A 17,309-nucleotide genomic window follows, 5' to 3' on the forward strand; every position below is an offset into this window, starting at 1 on the left:
GTGAATAAATTCAGCGAAATTAAAAAAAATAATGCTTAGTTAAAACATTGACAACAGTGTAATTGCTAATATGTCTAAAGTATTTCCTTGATTGAGTGCTCCACCTCTCACAGGGCACTTAAAAGCAACCTCCCCTCCCACCACTGACCCCCGCCTCTCTCTCAAAAAAAACCAAGAAAAAGAAAAAAGTATGTCCATTCCTCTCCCTTCTCCTCCTCTCAGCTCAGTACAGCAGAAGCTGAAATTGTCTCTCCTTATCCAAAGTGCTGTCCTTTTGGGGAAGAACAAGTCACCAAAGACATGAAATACACACACCCACAGAGTCTGTAGTATGACTCTTTTCTGTTTACAAAATTGGGGCCTAAAACAATAAACAGCCTTGTTAGAAACCGCTGTGGAAGTCAGTCTCTTTATGTAAATATTTTCTGATGTTCTTTATCAAAAAGACACATTTTAACAAGGGTGTGGAAGTGTGCCAAGATTACCTTCTAGAAAGAAGCCAAGGAAAGCCACTGGCAGACTGCACATACATACAGGTGATGAGACCTTTCTATTGCAGCAGGTTGATGCTTAGGTTCATGCTGTTTCAGATTCATACAGCTGGATCCTCATTACATTTCTTATCTCATAATAATTTCTCAGAATGGTTTCACAGATTCTAGGTAATCAGTTCTCTATTGTCTTTTTTCCTACCAAATTTGGCTGGCAGATCTGTGGTACAGACAGGCTGTCTTTGCAGTGTAACTTTTTTTAGTTTAGCAGCATAGAAACTTTAAAAATTATGATGATTTTCCTGGATTCTGCTATCATTGCCTTTCATATGTAGTAAAATTTAAGTTTTCCTAAGAACTGAGATTTTTCAGATATATTCTTACATTTCATTAGCTGCAAGTGTGTTTGACAAAGTGTGGCTTAGAGACTAAATATTCAGTTTAGCAGTCTTCTACTTTGAATGTGCTTATCCTTGCTGCAGTAGGTATGTGAAGACCATACAGACCAAGAGTGGAGCTCACATAATTTCTGTAAATGATTCAGATATATAAGGAAGAGGTTGTGATTAATATAAGAAATAAAGCATCATTATGGACTAGAAAAAGCTGAGAGTATGCTATGAATCAGTGCAGTTAAATTCTGAGGAAAATACTGTGCTCTTATTTTATGTTCTGTGGAAGAAGCTTACACTGACAGAGAGTGCATAGGTGATAGACAGGCATATGTGAATGTACATGTATATGTCTTTTAAATATTTTATTTCTGTCATGTTTCCTAGTTTACACTGTGTCTCTTACAGCTACTGAATGGAAGGTACACTATTATTTCTGCACCAATCCTCTACTTGAGGGGAAGCAATTACGTGAAGGAATTACGTGATTTTTGCTGACTCTATTTAGCTATTTAAAATAAAAAAACACCAGCCAGCTTCTCTCACAGCCAAAAGTGCATTGACTTATCTAAAAAAACCCAACATAATTATGTGACTGGACTTCCTTACGCTTATATAGACAACATGAAGCTGTTCTCCATACTTGGTCTGCTGTACCACCACTGACAGAGATGTTGCTGTTTATTTTTTTAAATGTATATTTATCTTTTTAGGAACTTTTTGTAAGTTACTTTTTGTAACTTTCTTTATAAACAAAGGACTAGAACTTATTCTTTAACTGACGCTAGCTTTTCATTTACCCTTTCCATTTGAAAATCCATAGACTGCATCGCTGGCATTCAAGACTGAGGATTATTTTAGCCAAGCAGATGGAGTTTGAGTCATTGGTATATAATACTATTTATCAATGCAGTCAGCAGCAACCAGTGAAAGTTTAAAGAAAAATGCTAAATTGTGGTCTCAAAAAAGATGAGATTACATTCTGACAGAGTAAAACCCTGTAATCTTACCAGTGAGCACAATACAGAGTCAGTATAACTTTGTTTATTTACATTTGTATTTGTGGTCTAAATTGGCAGGCAATTAAACTGAAGTTCTCAAAGTTCTGGTAAGTAACATTTTAGCAGTGAAAGATGATAGATATGACAAACAGATGTCTAGGCTGTGTGTACATATGTGTGTTTAAGCAATTCATGTTGATATTTCTACTGGAAATGTTCAATATTAAGTTTTAACTTGAAAAAGAGGTATTATTTCAGATTAACAGTTTTCAGATATATTTTAAAAAGCAAAGTAAATTTCTAGAATTGCAAGCCCCATCTTGCTCATAATGTTCAATGATGTCATGATAATGAGATTCTTAAATAATGTGAAAAGTCTTCATTGCCTGTGAACACAGAAAAAAAGTAATTTAAAAAAATTATCTTAAGTTGACCAATCTGCACCGGTCAAATAGCAAATACTAATTCACTGTAGCCTAAAAATAGCAGTTATCTCTGAATGGGTTTAATTGCAATAAAGTTATTCGCCCATAAGTCCTATTCTATGTACACCATACATATGTTCTGTGTTGGAAGCAGGAAGATGTTTTGATCCTACACCTTGCAGCTGCCTTTTGGTAGGAGTGATGATGCCAGCTGAAAATATCCCTTCACCTCTGCTCTGATCATGTCTGGCCAAGCCAGGAGCACATTACAAGAGTGCCTCTTCAGCCAGTTCTAATTGCCATTGCAATTTCTTTTGGTCATTTTGAGGAGCAAAATAATATTCTAAATTATATAATTATAATTACTATATTATATAATCACTTTATTATAAATAAAAATTCAGAATTATATCTATTCTAAATTATACCAGTGATCAAACAAGATCAGTCTGTGACAGAGAGCTTTGATTTAGAGGAGGTGGCCCAGTTCTATTGTGAGATGCCTTGGGATGCTGAGGAATAGAGGCACAACAGTTCAGAACCTGGGCTCTTGCTTCTGAACTCCACATGTTTTTTGTTGTTATGTATTTACAGTGAAGGACCAAGTGGCTTCTAATAAAGTTTGCATTTCTACTGTGAGTGAGTTTCATGCCTGTTTGGATTTTGACTATTAATAGTGTGCTGTACATTAAATACATTACACACACATACATACATACAAAAGCAGATCAACTATTCCATAAAGCATTTGAATGTTGAAGTATTAACTATTAAGACTAAGACTTTTATATCAATTAAATACTGTATTATTGCAGCTTTTATGAGATTCCATTCAGCTTTCAAATAAAATGTTTTGCATTTTTATTTAAAAACCTGTCTTTTAACAGTCCCTTGAGTGGTTGCTTGCTCCAAATTTTAGTCTAGGTTAATTTTATCAACAGAGTATCAACAAATTATAATAATATAAATTACATAAGTGACTGAAGCCACAGAGTGAATAATGTGCTAACTATGGATGAATACAGAATTGAATGCCAACCAAAGTAATTTTTATGTTACATTTGCTTGTATTTATTGTGGAAAGAAGCTTTATTACTTCATCCTGCTAACAATATTAGAATACATTGTGGGAAGAAAATTGGATACAAAAACTATATAAAAAAGCAAATCATAATGTTGTTTAGCATTATGCCATCAAAGCTAGAATTTTCAAGATTACAGGTCTATTTTCTTCTCTTTATTTTTGTAAAGAAAACTGAATGTGTATTTTTTGTCAGCTTCAAATAGAAGTTTTTACATAGGAAGGAAGTTAATGTCTAAGCACTTTTATAGAGGAAACATTTTTCAGGACCATTTATTTTAGTGTTCCCTTTGCCATAAAGGCAAATGCACTCATTCAGCACCCATTTTCTTCATCTGCTGGATTGTGTAGTGAAACCAAAGGAAGATTAAAAATTGAACTTTTTAGCACTGCTTTCTAGACTGGGAAATATATGTTCTCAGAAAAGAGAAAATAAGGTTTGTTCTTGCATGGTGATTACACAATTACAATTCTTCCAGAGTGAGAATTTAAGAGCATTATTCCTGTATGTAGAGGTATTTTTATTTGTGTTAATCTACTGTAACTGCAAGTAACCAGTGATGAACAATGTGATTTGGAGGTTTATTGTTTTGTTTCTACTGTTTCCTGGTTTCATTTTATGCATGTTGAGTGGTCAGAGAACTATACTTTCACATAGTCTGAGCTGGGTTCTGTTGATCTAAGACAGCTGGTCTTTCCAGCCTTTAAGCAGAAGGCAAAACCCTTCTTCAGCAAATTAGTGATAGAGGGACCCTAGTTTACCTTGAAATACTGAAGACCAGAAAGCTGAAAAGAAAATGAAAGTAAACTTCCAATTGAAAATGAAGCTTTAAAGGAAATAGAAAGATAAATCAAGTCTAGGGGTTGTTTTTTAAGTGTGTTGGAAAAATCTGAGCTGAGTGTTTAGTTCCTATCTTTTGATTTTTATATACTTGTTGGAGCTGGGTCATTTATGTTTAGGCCCTCTTGGGAGGAAGTACCTCATGTTGGTAAATGATCAGTACTGTGCTTGACTAGAGGAAAGATTCATGGGTTCTTTTTAATTAATTCCAATACAGGAAAAATAATCCTGAAATCACAGAAGAGTAATGTTAAAATTGCTTAAAAGTGTTTGGGGTTTGGAGGGACTTAAAAGTTTGTTTTGAAGCTTTTACTTAAGTTACCATTACTATGTCAATATATATGTGTAATTGAGTAGTTTACAATCCTATTGTTTTATTTTGTCGTGTTAAAACTTCTGAATTTGTTCTTTGATGATTTTCTCGCAATTGATTTGGAGCTGAGTGAGTAAAATAAGCTATACTGAAACTGGCAGATCTTTGAAAACTTAGGGTTTTTTAGCTTAACCATAGCTTTGTTCAAAAAGTATTATTTTGAAAAATACAGTTGTTTAAACAGTTTGCATAAAAATCTTATGAATAAAGTCCTTGCTTATTTTAGACAGACTTCATATCCTTATTTATTTTTTCTGCTTCAAATGATGATGGAATTACACACAAAGTTAATTTTATAGCCAGTTTTAAAATTTCCTGGCAAAGCATATATAGTGAACACAAATAAGATGCTTTACCTGCTGTTTTTTAAGCTCTCTTAAAAATGTGTTTTGAATTCTCTTGCATTTACAATTAAAGCTAGAAACACATTATATGCAATGGAATTTTTTACTTTTGAGGTGTGCTTACTTCTCTTCAGCTCATCTGCTTTGAGCTTAACACAATTTTTTTGAAAAAAGGCATGTTAGTAAAGGCTAGGAAGTTTTGTCTGACCTTCCTTTCCATTTAGGGTATTCATTGGAACCTAATGTGAGGTTATGATCTCCAAGCCTGATCGAAACATAAACATAACCCAGATACTGTAGAGATGATTTTGCTGCTGATTCATTTCTCAGTTAGTCATGAAGATACTTTGATTATAGTATGTTTCAATAGTTATAACATAGTGCTCAGTGCTGGTCTTGTTAGGAAGGAACATATGGGAAACAAGTTACACGTTATTCATGCCCAACAAAGGATGCTCTGTAGTGTGACCATTTTAATTTCTAATGCTTGATTAGAAACATAGTTTTTTAAAATATGTCATAGAGCAAGGTAAATACATTAAGCATAGACTGAATAAAAAGTTAAGTACATAGTTTTGGGCATAAATATTTGTTTTGGAAAGTATTTGTTACTATATGAAAGAAGCCAGTATTCTCAAACTCAGATTTCACTTTGCATGTGGATCATTAAAAAGTCACATGCTTGTTTTCCCATTTATGAGTCCTGGTTATAATGTAGCTTGCTTTATCTTCTATAAGTACTCTGAATGACAGTGCTGGAAAAAAATAAACAACATTAATGAGATTAGTTAGAAAACATTCTGTCTTTACATCAGTTATTGGCACCCATCTGTTATAGTGGGCACTGTTTGTTGAATATGTTGATAGTGATTAGCTGACAATAAAACACAAGCATTTGCATAAAGCAAAACAGTATGTCAGAATGATGCCTGTGTTTCTTAGAACAGTGTTCCAAAAAAACTGATATAATTTGAGATTCAACATCGTATACTCCATAATTAATGTTCCCTTTTTTGGTCTGTTTCTGCAATAGGATAATTGACAGTCTAGATGGAGTCCGCTTGCTATGGTCATTGTTGAAAAATCCTAACCCAGGTGTTCAAGCAAGTGCAGCTTGGGCTCTTTGTCCTTGTGTTGAGAATGCTCAGGTAAGAAAGTATTTAAAGTAACAGTTTTTTTATATTTATACTCATATAATTTTTATATTTGAATAATTTCCAGCAATACTTTGCTGTTTGCTACATACACTCTCTTTATTTTATTCTGTTAACTGCTTAAAAAACGTGTATTTACTTTTCAAAAGTGAATAGTCCTCCATTTAGCACCCATTATATAATCTGTTTTGCCTTTACAGTGTTTTCTGTATTGACAGATATATTTTAGTAACTTATCAGTACCTAAGCTTACTCTTCCCAATAAAGCATGATGAAAATCTAACAATGCTGAAAACAGAAAGCTTCTACTCCCAGGCTATGAATAGCATGGGTAGTTCTGGTTGTTCTCCACTGTGGTCTACTTCAGCTGTGTTCTCAAGAGACCATCATTTGGTTTTAGAGCACATTTTAGACTCGGTGCCAATGTAATCTTCAGGTTTTCTGCTCAGACTGCCAACAAAAAGTGCCAGTTGTGAATAGTGGTGGTTGTGCAGGTCAGTTATGTACAGAAGACTGAGCTATTCATTTACTTCATGTCAGTTTCCAAATAGAGATAAAATAGTGAGGATAAACTGCAAATCATCTCTCTGAATACTTAGCACTGACATATGATAAAATAAATGGGCAAGGTTTTCTTTCCCATTAGAAGTTTCCTAGAGTACTAACTTTATACCTTAATCCTTGTACTGTAGTAGCTTCCATTTCTGATTTACCTCTATATTTAATGCAACATTTGCATCTTTTCTCTACTTTATGAAAAATATATATCCTTCTACACAGGATTGGAGATCCTGACTATGTAAAGAATAGTAATTGCTTCAAAGTGCAAGAAATCTGTGGCATCCTTTGCAGGCAGTTCCCTGTTTGGGATTGTGCACTGTGTGGCTGCTATTAATTTATGTAGATGATTCAATGATACAGAAATATAGATACAGAGATATATGGATTTATAGTGAGAAAAATTTGTGTTGTTTTTTATAACTTAAGCATTTTTTATTTCTTCCCAATGATTTCTACAATGGCAGCTTGCTTGTCGTTTTTCACACATGCTGGTTATTCTGAATTATCTTTTCATCTTTTTTTTTTCCTAAATGTGCACTATATTGCAGTAAAGTTTTTTGGTGCCTAATGGTGCAGTGTAAACATCTCTCTTCTGTAAAGATATGAATACAACTGCCTCTCTCTTGAACAATATTGCTATAACTGAATGTTAAAATACTACTTGATCTCAGTAATTCTTCCTATGTGTAAGACTCTGCAACTTGATGTGCCAGAGTAGAACTGCATATTGGTAGAACTTCCACTAAAAGCACTTTTACAGAAACTAAGGGAATAGAGGACAGCTACTGAAATTATGCATTACATGGATTTTTTCTTCATTTTTTTTCCCTGGGGTGTTTGATGAGTGCAAGCTATGTACACCCTTAGTGTAGCTATTCGCCTTTCATCTCTCTTGGCTGCCTGCCCTAATGCTAATCTGTGATCCCACAAAGAGTTCTTTGTGTGACACTGAGGCCAAGTGGCTCCCTGAAACAAACCTACAATAATACCCTTTCCGCTGACGCTGAATAGAAAGAAATATGTATAAAGCAGCAACTGCAGCCACACTGAGGAAGTGCAGCAACTATTTCTATCTAAAGAGAATGTGGGATTTTTTTGTTCAAAGTTAATATTATTCAACAATCTTCCAAGGAGCAGTTTGGTTTATGCAGTGCTTGATTCAAAAGCAGTAATAAGTACGCGACTTTAAAGGGTAATGTGTGTTCTGGCCTTTCTAAGCCTGTACTTGGGACTGCAGACTGTGTTTCAAATAGCTGTGAGAATGGAGTCTGTTTTCTTTTTGTGTTCTTTTGTGGAAGCTGTAATGGTTCTCTTCTGTGTTACAGAGGTTCACAGATGAAATTGAATTTGCTAGTAGTATCATAAACAAATTTTTATAACAAGTTAATGCAGCATCCATTTTTCTGCACAGATATTTTCATTTTACTACCAACTTAAAGGTTATTTTGTGTATTTTAAAAATCTTAGAAGCTAATCAAACATTCTGATAGGGCAGTTCTTTTGTAGTATGTGATTACATGTTTCTTTTTCATGCTTACTCTCACCATAATCTGTTTAGGAGTACTTCTCATAGAATAGAATTTTATCAGTCTGGTGTAGCTAAGCGATATTGTTTGTAAAGGAATTAAAGGAATTATCTTAATAGAAGCAGATTCTTATTAATGAATTCTTTACTTCCTAAAGGAAAAGTTACTACTGCAGGCACATTGCTAGTAGCAAAGTGTAAGTGCAGTGTCCAAGAAATACAAATGATTATGAAAAATGAGTAAGAGAAGTCTACTCAACTCTGTTGATGTTGGAACAGCAATATTTGGTTATGATGCTTCTTTGAAAAACAGTACTTGTAATGTTCTCCCAACATACATCAGCCCAAACATAAACATTTGGAGAAATTCTACAAAGATGTAATTTGGGCTATTATAAAAATCACCCAAATGCATTGTGCCAATAAAAGGAACACTGCCAGCTTGAGTCTGTATGAAAATTCCTATTTCCTCACAGAGGAACTTTCTACTAAAATCTTTAAATAAATTAAAAGAAAAAAAAAGAAAAGGGAAAAAAGTTCTAGTGCTTATTTTCTGTCCTCATATTTAGTAGAGTTTTGGGTGCAAACATTAAAATGCAAATGGCAATATCAGGCATCGTGTTTTTCTGTCCCATGTGCCTGCATATAAACTTTCAACTTGCAATTTTAGCCTTGCTATAGCTACAACTGTGAGGCTTTCTCAAAGAGCTTCATTAAGCCCTTTATGTATAGAGTTGTGGTTTTAGCTAGGGTAGAGTTAATTATTTCTCAGTAGCTGTTACAGTGCTGTGTTTTGTCTGTCAAAATAATTTAAGTAAAGAGTCAGAGACTGGGGATTTGAAAGACAAGAGAGAGAAAATTACTCTGTTTTCTTAAAATTTACCTGTGGAATGACATCTCACCTTTCTCTGATACACTGTGGTTTCAGTTCTATAGGAGACTATCTCGGGTGTCATGAAAGATGAGACCTCTAAAGTTGTCTGTGTATTTATTTCATAAGGGGAAAGAGAATGCTCATGCTGACACCAAAAAACGCCAAAACAAACCCAGGCTTAAGAGGGAAGGGTCACGAAATGGGTATGTGTAAAAGTTGATTAGTGTTCAGTCCTGCAGCAGTGTTATATAATGAAGAAGTGAATTTTGCAGCCAACCAGCCTAGAGTTACCCTATGTGTAGAAAATACGCTGCTGATGACCTATTCTTACATAGATTTTCTTTGTTATGGAAAGTTTAACATAACCATATGTATAAAACCACAGAGAGCATTTCTTTTCTAAGAATAACAAAGAAATGTAGTTGAAGTTGGAAATTCTTCTAATATTTAAAAAATAGTAAAACCATTTGCTGTTTTAAATACATTAAGATGCTTTGATTGCACATTTTAAAAATTTAAAGCTATAGTGTATAAAGATAATTGTGCTCCATACTTCACACTGTTGTTCCTTTGTTTTACATTTTAAATATTTTAGTTAAGTACTACCAATGCATTTTTGCTTTTGTACCATTCTTGGGTTAAGCCTTAAATGTCAAAATTCCCTGCTTGTGTATGCACAGTGTTTTCCAGTTTCTTTGTTTGCCTTGCTGTGCTTCTTGCAATTTTACACAGAAACCTTCGTTCAAACTTAGTGCTCTGACTGCTCTCTTTCCATTTTTCTATTTGTTTTCTCTAGCCATTAGAATTTTTTACATCTATCATACCTGCTTCTCTGTATTTACTCTCATTTTATGCAGTTTTTACTCCCTAGTATCTGGATTTAGATCTTCCAAATTTTTAAGCATTTTTTTATTGACCAAGCATCAAATGCATACCATTAGAGAGACAAAAAGGAATTTTTTGCTTGCCTCTGAAGCCTTTCAGAGAACCTGGGTCCTCAGAGATTTAGGAAGCCCAGGAACTGGCTGCCTTGTTTAGTGAACTGACTCTCAGGAGTTATTTGGGCCTCCTACAGACGTTTTGGAGATTCTAAATGGACTGACATAAATTGCCCTGAGGTCTTCAATGTCTACAAATCTAGGAGTCCAGTTTCTGTAAAACACACAACGTGGAAGCTGGGAAGCAAAGGGTGTAGCCTGTATCTCCCTCACACAGGAGACTTGGGCCCTAAGTTCCATGCAAAGCAGCTGCCTGAGAGCTTGGAGACCACAAGAAGCCAAAAAGCTTAGGAGCTCCTGGAGACCTGGATTTCCAGCTGTTTGGCAGCCCATCAGGCAAGAAGTCAAGGATTCTATGAAAACTAGAAGCCAAGGAGCCTGGCAGGCTACTCATCAGCCATCTGGCTGACAAGAGAAAAGATGAAGAGACATGTTGGTTATTTAGCCTGCCTTTCTGCCTGGTTTCTGTCAAAACTTTTCAAGAAGTCATTGTGTTCTTATGGAAGGTTTTGATTCCATTCCATTAGCATTTTTTGATGGAATACTGTTCCACTGGAAAATATTTGACCAGCTTTTCTTGTAGCCTGGTTTATTAACAGCTACACATGCTAGTCAACAACTCGTTGTGTAGCTTCTTTACTTTTAAATCTGATTCACTAATTGAATTTTTAAAATCTAGAAAAGATTTAAACCCCATCCTCCTCTATTTTTTTTCCTCCCTTCTTTGTTTTTCCCTTTTGTTCATGTCACTCTTTTCCTGTCTTTATGCTCTCACTTGCCACTGGGAGCTCTGTAGGTCTTAGAGCAAGAAAAGAGCATGGAGATCGTTGTTTCATTTGCTGCATAATATATACCAGAAGATTTCAAGCAATCATTCTGTCAAGTGATGAAACTTTTGACTGAACTAAAACATATTTTATACTTCATGCTGTTTGTTCAGATTCTCAGTGGTCTGTAATGATGAGTGGTACAACATGATATGATTGCCTTCTTATATCCCACTCTATTTCTGGAACCATGCCAGACATGCAAAAGCAAACAATAACTGTTTTAGCAACTTCTTTGTTTGTGTTGTCACTGACTTGATAGTTTAACTACACCATCCTCAAAACATTGTAATATTGCTGTCTACACTTCTACAATATGAAATTACATATCAGTGATGACTATCTCATAAATATATTAATGATTATAAAAGTTGTGTATGAATTTTGTTTTCCTTTTTCACTAAGCAGCTGTAATATAGAAACTTCTTTCCATTTCTTTATTTTGAACTTTAAATTGGTTTGTGCACTAGAATGAGAAGCTATTCAGTTGGGAATAGCAAAAGGAAAGAAAAGCTTCCTTCATAAAAGAAAATGTAGTTTAAAGGTGACTTTTGATAACTAAAGCTTGTTTGCCCAGCCATAGCTTTACTTATTTGGGTAAAAGTGATTCAATTTGTCAAATTAGCTTTGACTCCTTAAACTTTTTAAGGTGTCCTGAGAGTGAGATATCTTTAGCAGAGAAATTTTGTATTTCAGGTGTAATATATTTTAAAGATAAACACAATGTATTTTTGTAATAACGTGTTTACCTTTAAATCTTTCAAATAGAGAAAACAGTTTTCACTTTGGAAGAAATAAGAAGGGAATTATGCTTCTATGAAAGAAGCCAGTAGTTCTTATGCAATTCCTGTATGTCTCAACTTAAAGCTGATGAACTTTATTTACTCACAGAAAATAAACACAAAAAACATAGAATATGACAATGAGAAAATGCAAAAATCCTAAATGTTCTTCTTGTATAAGTACCACAAAAAATCAAGTCCTGCAAATACCATAATATTTTCTGCTCTTGATTAGAAAACCTGCAAAATACTGTGATCTGTGTCACAGTATTTTTGCTCTTGGCTGAAGCCAGTACAGAAGTGAAAAGGGAAAGTTAACTGAATCTTGTTAATAGTCACGCTGGCCAACAAGGTACAAGTATGTAGTAAGAGTAGGGGGATGAGGCTTTTAGTAACACAGCAGGTAACTTTTCTTGCTTCAGCATCTGTGCCAGATTGGTGTGTTTTTAAGTTTTAAAATAATATTTCTCATACTTTCTGAGGATAAAAGCTTCGCTCTCCACTACTTAGAAGATGTGGTCACATGAAGTCATGAAAGATTCTGTTATCTCTTCCTTTCTTCTTTAGCCACCTGCAACATATTTTAACAATCCGTGTTTTTTCATGTGACACCTCAGGTTAAATGTTGCATTAAAAAGTATATTAATGATGAAGATATAAAATGAAGATATCTCCTGTTAATATAACACTTTCTTCCCCCTTTCAGTTTCTTTTTAACATTTTTATGAATTCTTTAGATGTCTTTGTGTTTGACCTCTTACTTTGGTCAACTCAGGAAATATTGTTAAAACAGATGCATTCAGCTTATCGTTACCATGTGCAGGCAGATATATGCAATAAAATTATCTGGTTTATTGATTGTCAGTGATTTTATCAATGTTTTTATCTATGAAGATAGCTTCTTAGGCTTTATTCTTAACATTTTTTTCCCACTTAATTCTACCTGAATAGCCTTGTTAGGACAACCAATAAATAAGATTTTGTTACGGTTGGTAAGGAAGTGGGACACATGGATAAAGCATAGTACAGATAAATATGAAAGCTAAACACATACCTATAGCTGGAAATTACAAATGCTTTGGGTTGTTCAACAAAGTAAGTTGTTTATTAATTAATTTAGAAGGTGAAATTTGAAGATTGCATTTTTTTGCTATTGAAACAGAAAGTAAAGAAGTATTTCCAAAGACATGTTATATATTCTTTTTTCTCTTACATTAATAAAAGCAGTGAAGATGAAAACTCCTGAGAGCATTTGAAAACTAAAATCACAGAAGTTACTTTACACTATGAGCAATATCTGATCATTAATGCAAAGAACATAGATTCAGAAGAATTCAGTTGTAGCCTCTGCAATTACAGGCACAACTTCATAGAAATTCTTTTTGAAATTTTGAGGCATGGCAATTGAATAAAATAAATACACATATTTCAGTTTAGAAATATATTGTACATAGCGTGTGGTTTTGCTTAAACGATACAAAAAACATTGTCTTTGTTGTTTAAGTTTCTCCAAAAAAGAGAAATCTTGTACATAACATAATGGATTTTAAAGCTCTCATTTTGGTCCTTCTTTCTGTTCATTGTTCTTCAGATTTCTTGGTGTTTTGCTTTTCTCTTTGTCTTGCACAGACCACCAGACTACACCCAAAATCACATTTGGGAAACTTCCCTGACATGTGGTTTCTGCAGTTTCCCTCTGCTTTTCATCACTGGTAGAAAGCTCTGTCCTTGTGTTTACTTGGTTTCACAGATGATTATTGAAACTCTTTTCTTTTTCTAACTGTTGAATTGTTTATATGTTATTCCATGACTTTAGTGAGATGTGCTCCAGTACAAAATGTGGAAAGTATAAGCTTGTCAGAAGAGAAATTCAACAAATAGGGCTATAATCACCTGGAAATAAAATATGTACAGGTAGAAAAATATAAAATGTTGGTATTGATTCATTAAGATGAGATAAAGGCTATTTATCTCCTCATGGAATATCTTTCAACAGCAGGAATATGGAGGTATCTGAACCATGCAGAAAACCACAATTGTGTTCAGGGTCCTTTCAAATCTTAGACCTTTTACTGTAGCACTTACCTGTTGAACAGAAGCCTTTCTCATTTGTTGAGGCAATATTTATACACAAGGTAATGCTGTAGTGACCTTCAAAGTTTGGAAGTAAATATAAAATCTTTCATTTCCTTTTCTCCTCCCATGTCTGGTAATTGAACTTCTAGCCCTTGAATACATGTAGGTAAGAAATTGTAGAAAGCTTTCTCTTTAACCCATTACATATCGCCTTGGATTGGATTTTAAAATTTCCTGACAAACATGAAAACTGATATGGACAAACTGTTTTAATTCAGGTGATTGTTTGTAGATGCATTACATTGTGATATGCATACACTAGCAGTTGTAGAGGAACATTGATGCTGGTGTATCCATGGGAAACCCTCTGTACGCCCACCTGCCTCTACATGCAGCTCACATGGTAATAAAATGGCAGAGCATTGCCCCTCCTTCTCTTTCTCAGCTGCTGTTCTGCACCACAAACCTATATTGTCCTTCTTCTGAATTTACATTCTGTTTTAAATTCTATAAGGACCTCTTTTATGTGTTTGTTTTGGGGGTTTTTAGGACTTTTGCATGAAGTGTACTTTTGGATGCTGCCCTTTTTCCACATGCTGTGGTGTCTGTTGTCTACCCTTACACAGTTTGGCCTTAAGCTCTCCCTTCCAGTTTCAAGATTTGTTCGGCCTTTGGCAAAAAATGTTTCATTCCCAATGGGCCTGCACACTGCTTTTGCTTTCTGTGAGAAGGAAACATCACAGCTAAGAGTTCTGTTTGACATTTAGTCCCAGATCTAAAAAAAGATGAAACTGCAGTATCTTATGAAATTTTCATTTACCAAGTCCATGATTTGATGGATTTGCTCACCAAAGCTGACACAATACAGTTGGACCCTACTCTGTTCATAAATCAGCCCCCAAAACCAAATAAATATAATCAAAACCATGCTTGGTCTTCAGGGTCACTCCCTAGCCCTAGGAAAGTTCACATAATCCATGTTTGCACTTACATGAAGTCCAGAGGCTTCCAGGAGAGTGTCTAGTAGTTTTTATTCAAAATTCTCCTAGTGGCCTGTTGAAAGAAACAAATCAAAGCAATTCCACTTACAGACTTTTCTTTCTATCCCTGCACATTTATCACCACTGAGGAGCACAAGCTGAAATTTATCCTATGAAGTTACTGCCAGCCATTTGACCACCTGTCTCTTGTTCCAATGTAGTAACAGTTTGACACCAGACTGTGCAATGCCACCCGCAGATGTGCCACCATAACATCACTTCAAGAAGTCTGTGCTCAGGAAATCTCTAAATCAGAGAGTTTCATACTGAATAACCCTTAATGGATTTTCTTTATTTCTTTGAATTTGCCTAACATGTAAATTTTTTGAGAGCCACTGCAATCCTGTTTCAAGGACTTACAACTTCTCAACTGCACATTGTTTAAAAGCAACTTTGATTCTGAACATGCCACGTACTGATTTTATCTGATGATTCCAGTTCTCCTAGAAGAGAGATCCTGGTGTGCTCTTTCCACTCTACTCAAGGTTCTGTATATCTATATCACACTGCTCCTTCTTTTGCTTTTATTACCTTGAATGTTCTGATTGGTTAGTCATTCCTTCTGCAGAACAGTTCCCTACCAGTGATTATTCTTGTTGTCTTTCTCTAAACCTTTTTTAACATTTTGATAACTTTTTGAAAAATGGATGAGATCTGCCCACTGTATTCAAGATCCAGGCATACTGTTTCTATTTCATTTTTATGGGTAAACATAGACATTTTTCCAGGGTAGTTTTTGTGTCCTTTATTCGCATTTTACATTGATTTTTCATACTCTGAGGTACACCATGGTTTTCCTACAGTTGCTGTCATGACTTGTGTAACTTTCCCTCTTAAATATTCCTGAATACTATTGGCATTGATACAAGAAAATAATATTGTCATTCCTTTGTCTTAGCTGTCAGACTAAATGTAGGAAACAGGAGACACTTTGAGAGCCTAAAGTGTCTGTTGCTGTGTTAGATGCCCTGAGGTGTGCAAGGCACCCATCTGGCCACTTTGATACTACTGATAAGTGAGACTTGCACCCTTCTAAAGTGACAGCTGGAGATTTTTATACCCTGAGGTATGAAAAATGATAAATACCTTTATTTAGGCATTGAATTTCTGCCTGTATGGTGGCATATAAAACAGTCTAACTCTCATATGTCAATCAAAAGAGCTCCGAGTTCCAAATAGCCATATTTCTTGGTGAAGGCAACGCAGCAATAGCTGCAGTTTTGAATAAATATGTCATGCCAATCTCTTTTTTAAACATTTGCATGCAAATAGTGATTGAATATTTTAAAACTGTGTTTCTTTTGATTCACATTTAGAATTCTGGAGAAATGGTTCGATCATTTGTTGCCGGCTTGGAACTGCTAGTCAATTTGCTAAAATCAAATGATAAAGAAGTTTTAACAAGTATATGTGCAGCCATTGCAAATATAGCTAAAGATGAAGAAAACTTAGCTGTTATGACAGATCATGGAGTTGTCCCTCTATTGTCCAAGCTAGCAAACACAGTAAGTAACATTTAAAGATATCATCAAAAGTGTTGGAATTTCTTACTTCAGACTGCATTATGCCCAACTGAAGGGTTATGACAAGAGCAGTAGATTTTGCAGCAGTTACAAGGAAGAGCTGTAGCATCATTCCTCTGTGGGACATATATTGGACATCAAAAGAGTCTGTGTCTGCTACTAAAATTGGTTTGGAAGATGAGCTTTGTTTTAATAGTTACTGTGGCAGAATATTGCTTTTGAGTGGTGCAGCTGCTATATGAGAACAGCGCAAAGGGCTGAGAAAACAATTAATCCGAATATGCAGAAGAATCTCACTGATGGGGTTATATTTTACATTTTATTGCTATCTTATCTAATTTCTATTCAGTCTAAAAGTACATTTGAAATAATATAAAAATTCATAGCACTTGCTATAAAAAGAATATTAAGGGACTTTAATAGCTCTATGCCTTACAGCTCTCTCCAGTTTTAATTGTACTGCAATTAAATTGGGATGCCTTAAAGATGTGTGGGAATACAATTTTGCTTTCCAATGATTTTTTTTGTTATGTGTTGACTTTAATTTGTTATGTTTTTACCTTCTTCAGAACAATAACAAGTTAAGACGTCACTTAGCAGAGGCCATTGCCCACTGTTGCATGTGGGGCAGCAACAGAGTTGCCTTTGGAGAGGCCAAGGCTGTGGCTCCTTTAGCACGTTACTTGAAGTCAAAGGATCCATTAGTTCATAGAGCTACAGCTCAAGCTTTATATCAGCTTTCAGAGGATCCCAACAACTGTGTCACCATGCATGAAAATGGAGTGGTGAAGGTGAGGTTGAAGCTTTTTCTTATTTGGGCCTCAAACTATTGAAGAGGTTTGGCATGGTCAAAAAAAGATATCTTTAATTTGAAATAATTCTTGAATATTGCTGTGTACCTCAAATTTTCTAAACTTTATCCTAAAAATGTTTGGCTAATTAGTGAATTAGGAAGCAGGATTTTAGTGTCAAAACTACTACAGCTAGGTGGGTTTTGAGAA

General features: G+C 34.8%; 1 protein-coding gene across 1 annotated transcript in view; it reads left to right on the forward strand.

Moving 5' to 3' along the window:
- The window catches only part of ODAD2 (outer dynein arm docking complex subunit 2), a 66,792-nt gene that overhangs the window by 27,149 nt on the left and 22,334 nt on the right, over positions 1–17,309 (forward strand). The window contains exons 12-14 of the mRNA XM_064703285.1: positions 5,982–6,096; positions 16,102–16,290; positions 16,878–17,099. Coding sequence (XP_064559355.1) covers positions 5,982–6,096; positions 16,102–16,290; positions 16,878–17,099 — 526 coding nt within the window. The remainder of the gene's footprint in view (positions 1–5,981; positions 6,097–16,101; positions 16,291–16,877; positions 17,100–17,309) is intronic.

The sequence above is a fragment of the Zonotrichia leucophrys genome, chromosome 2 (assembly GCF_028769735.1).
Source record: "Zonotrichia leucophrys gambelii isolate GWCS_2022_RI chromosome 2, RI_Zleu_2.0, whole genome shotgun sequence".
Taxonomy (NCBI): Eukaryota; Metazoa; Chordata; class Aves; order Passeriformes; family Passerellidae; genus Zonotrichia; species Zonotrichia leucophrys.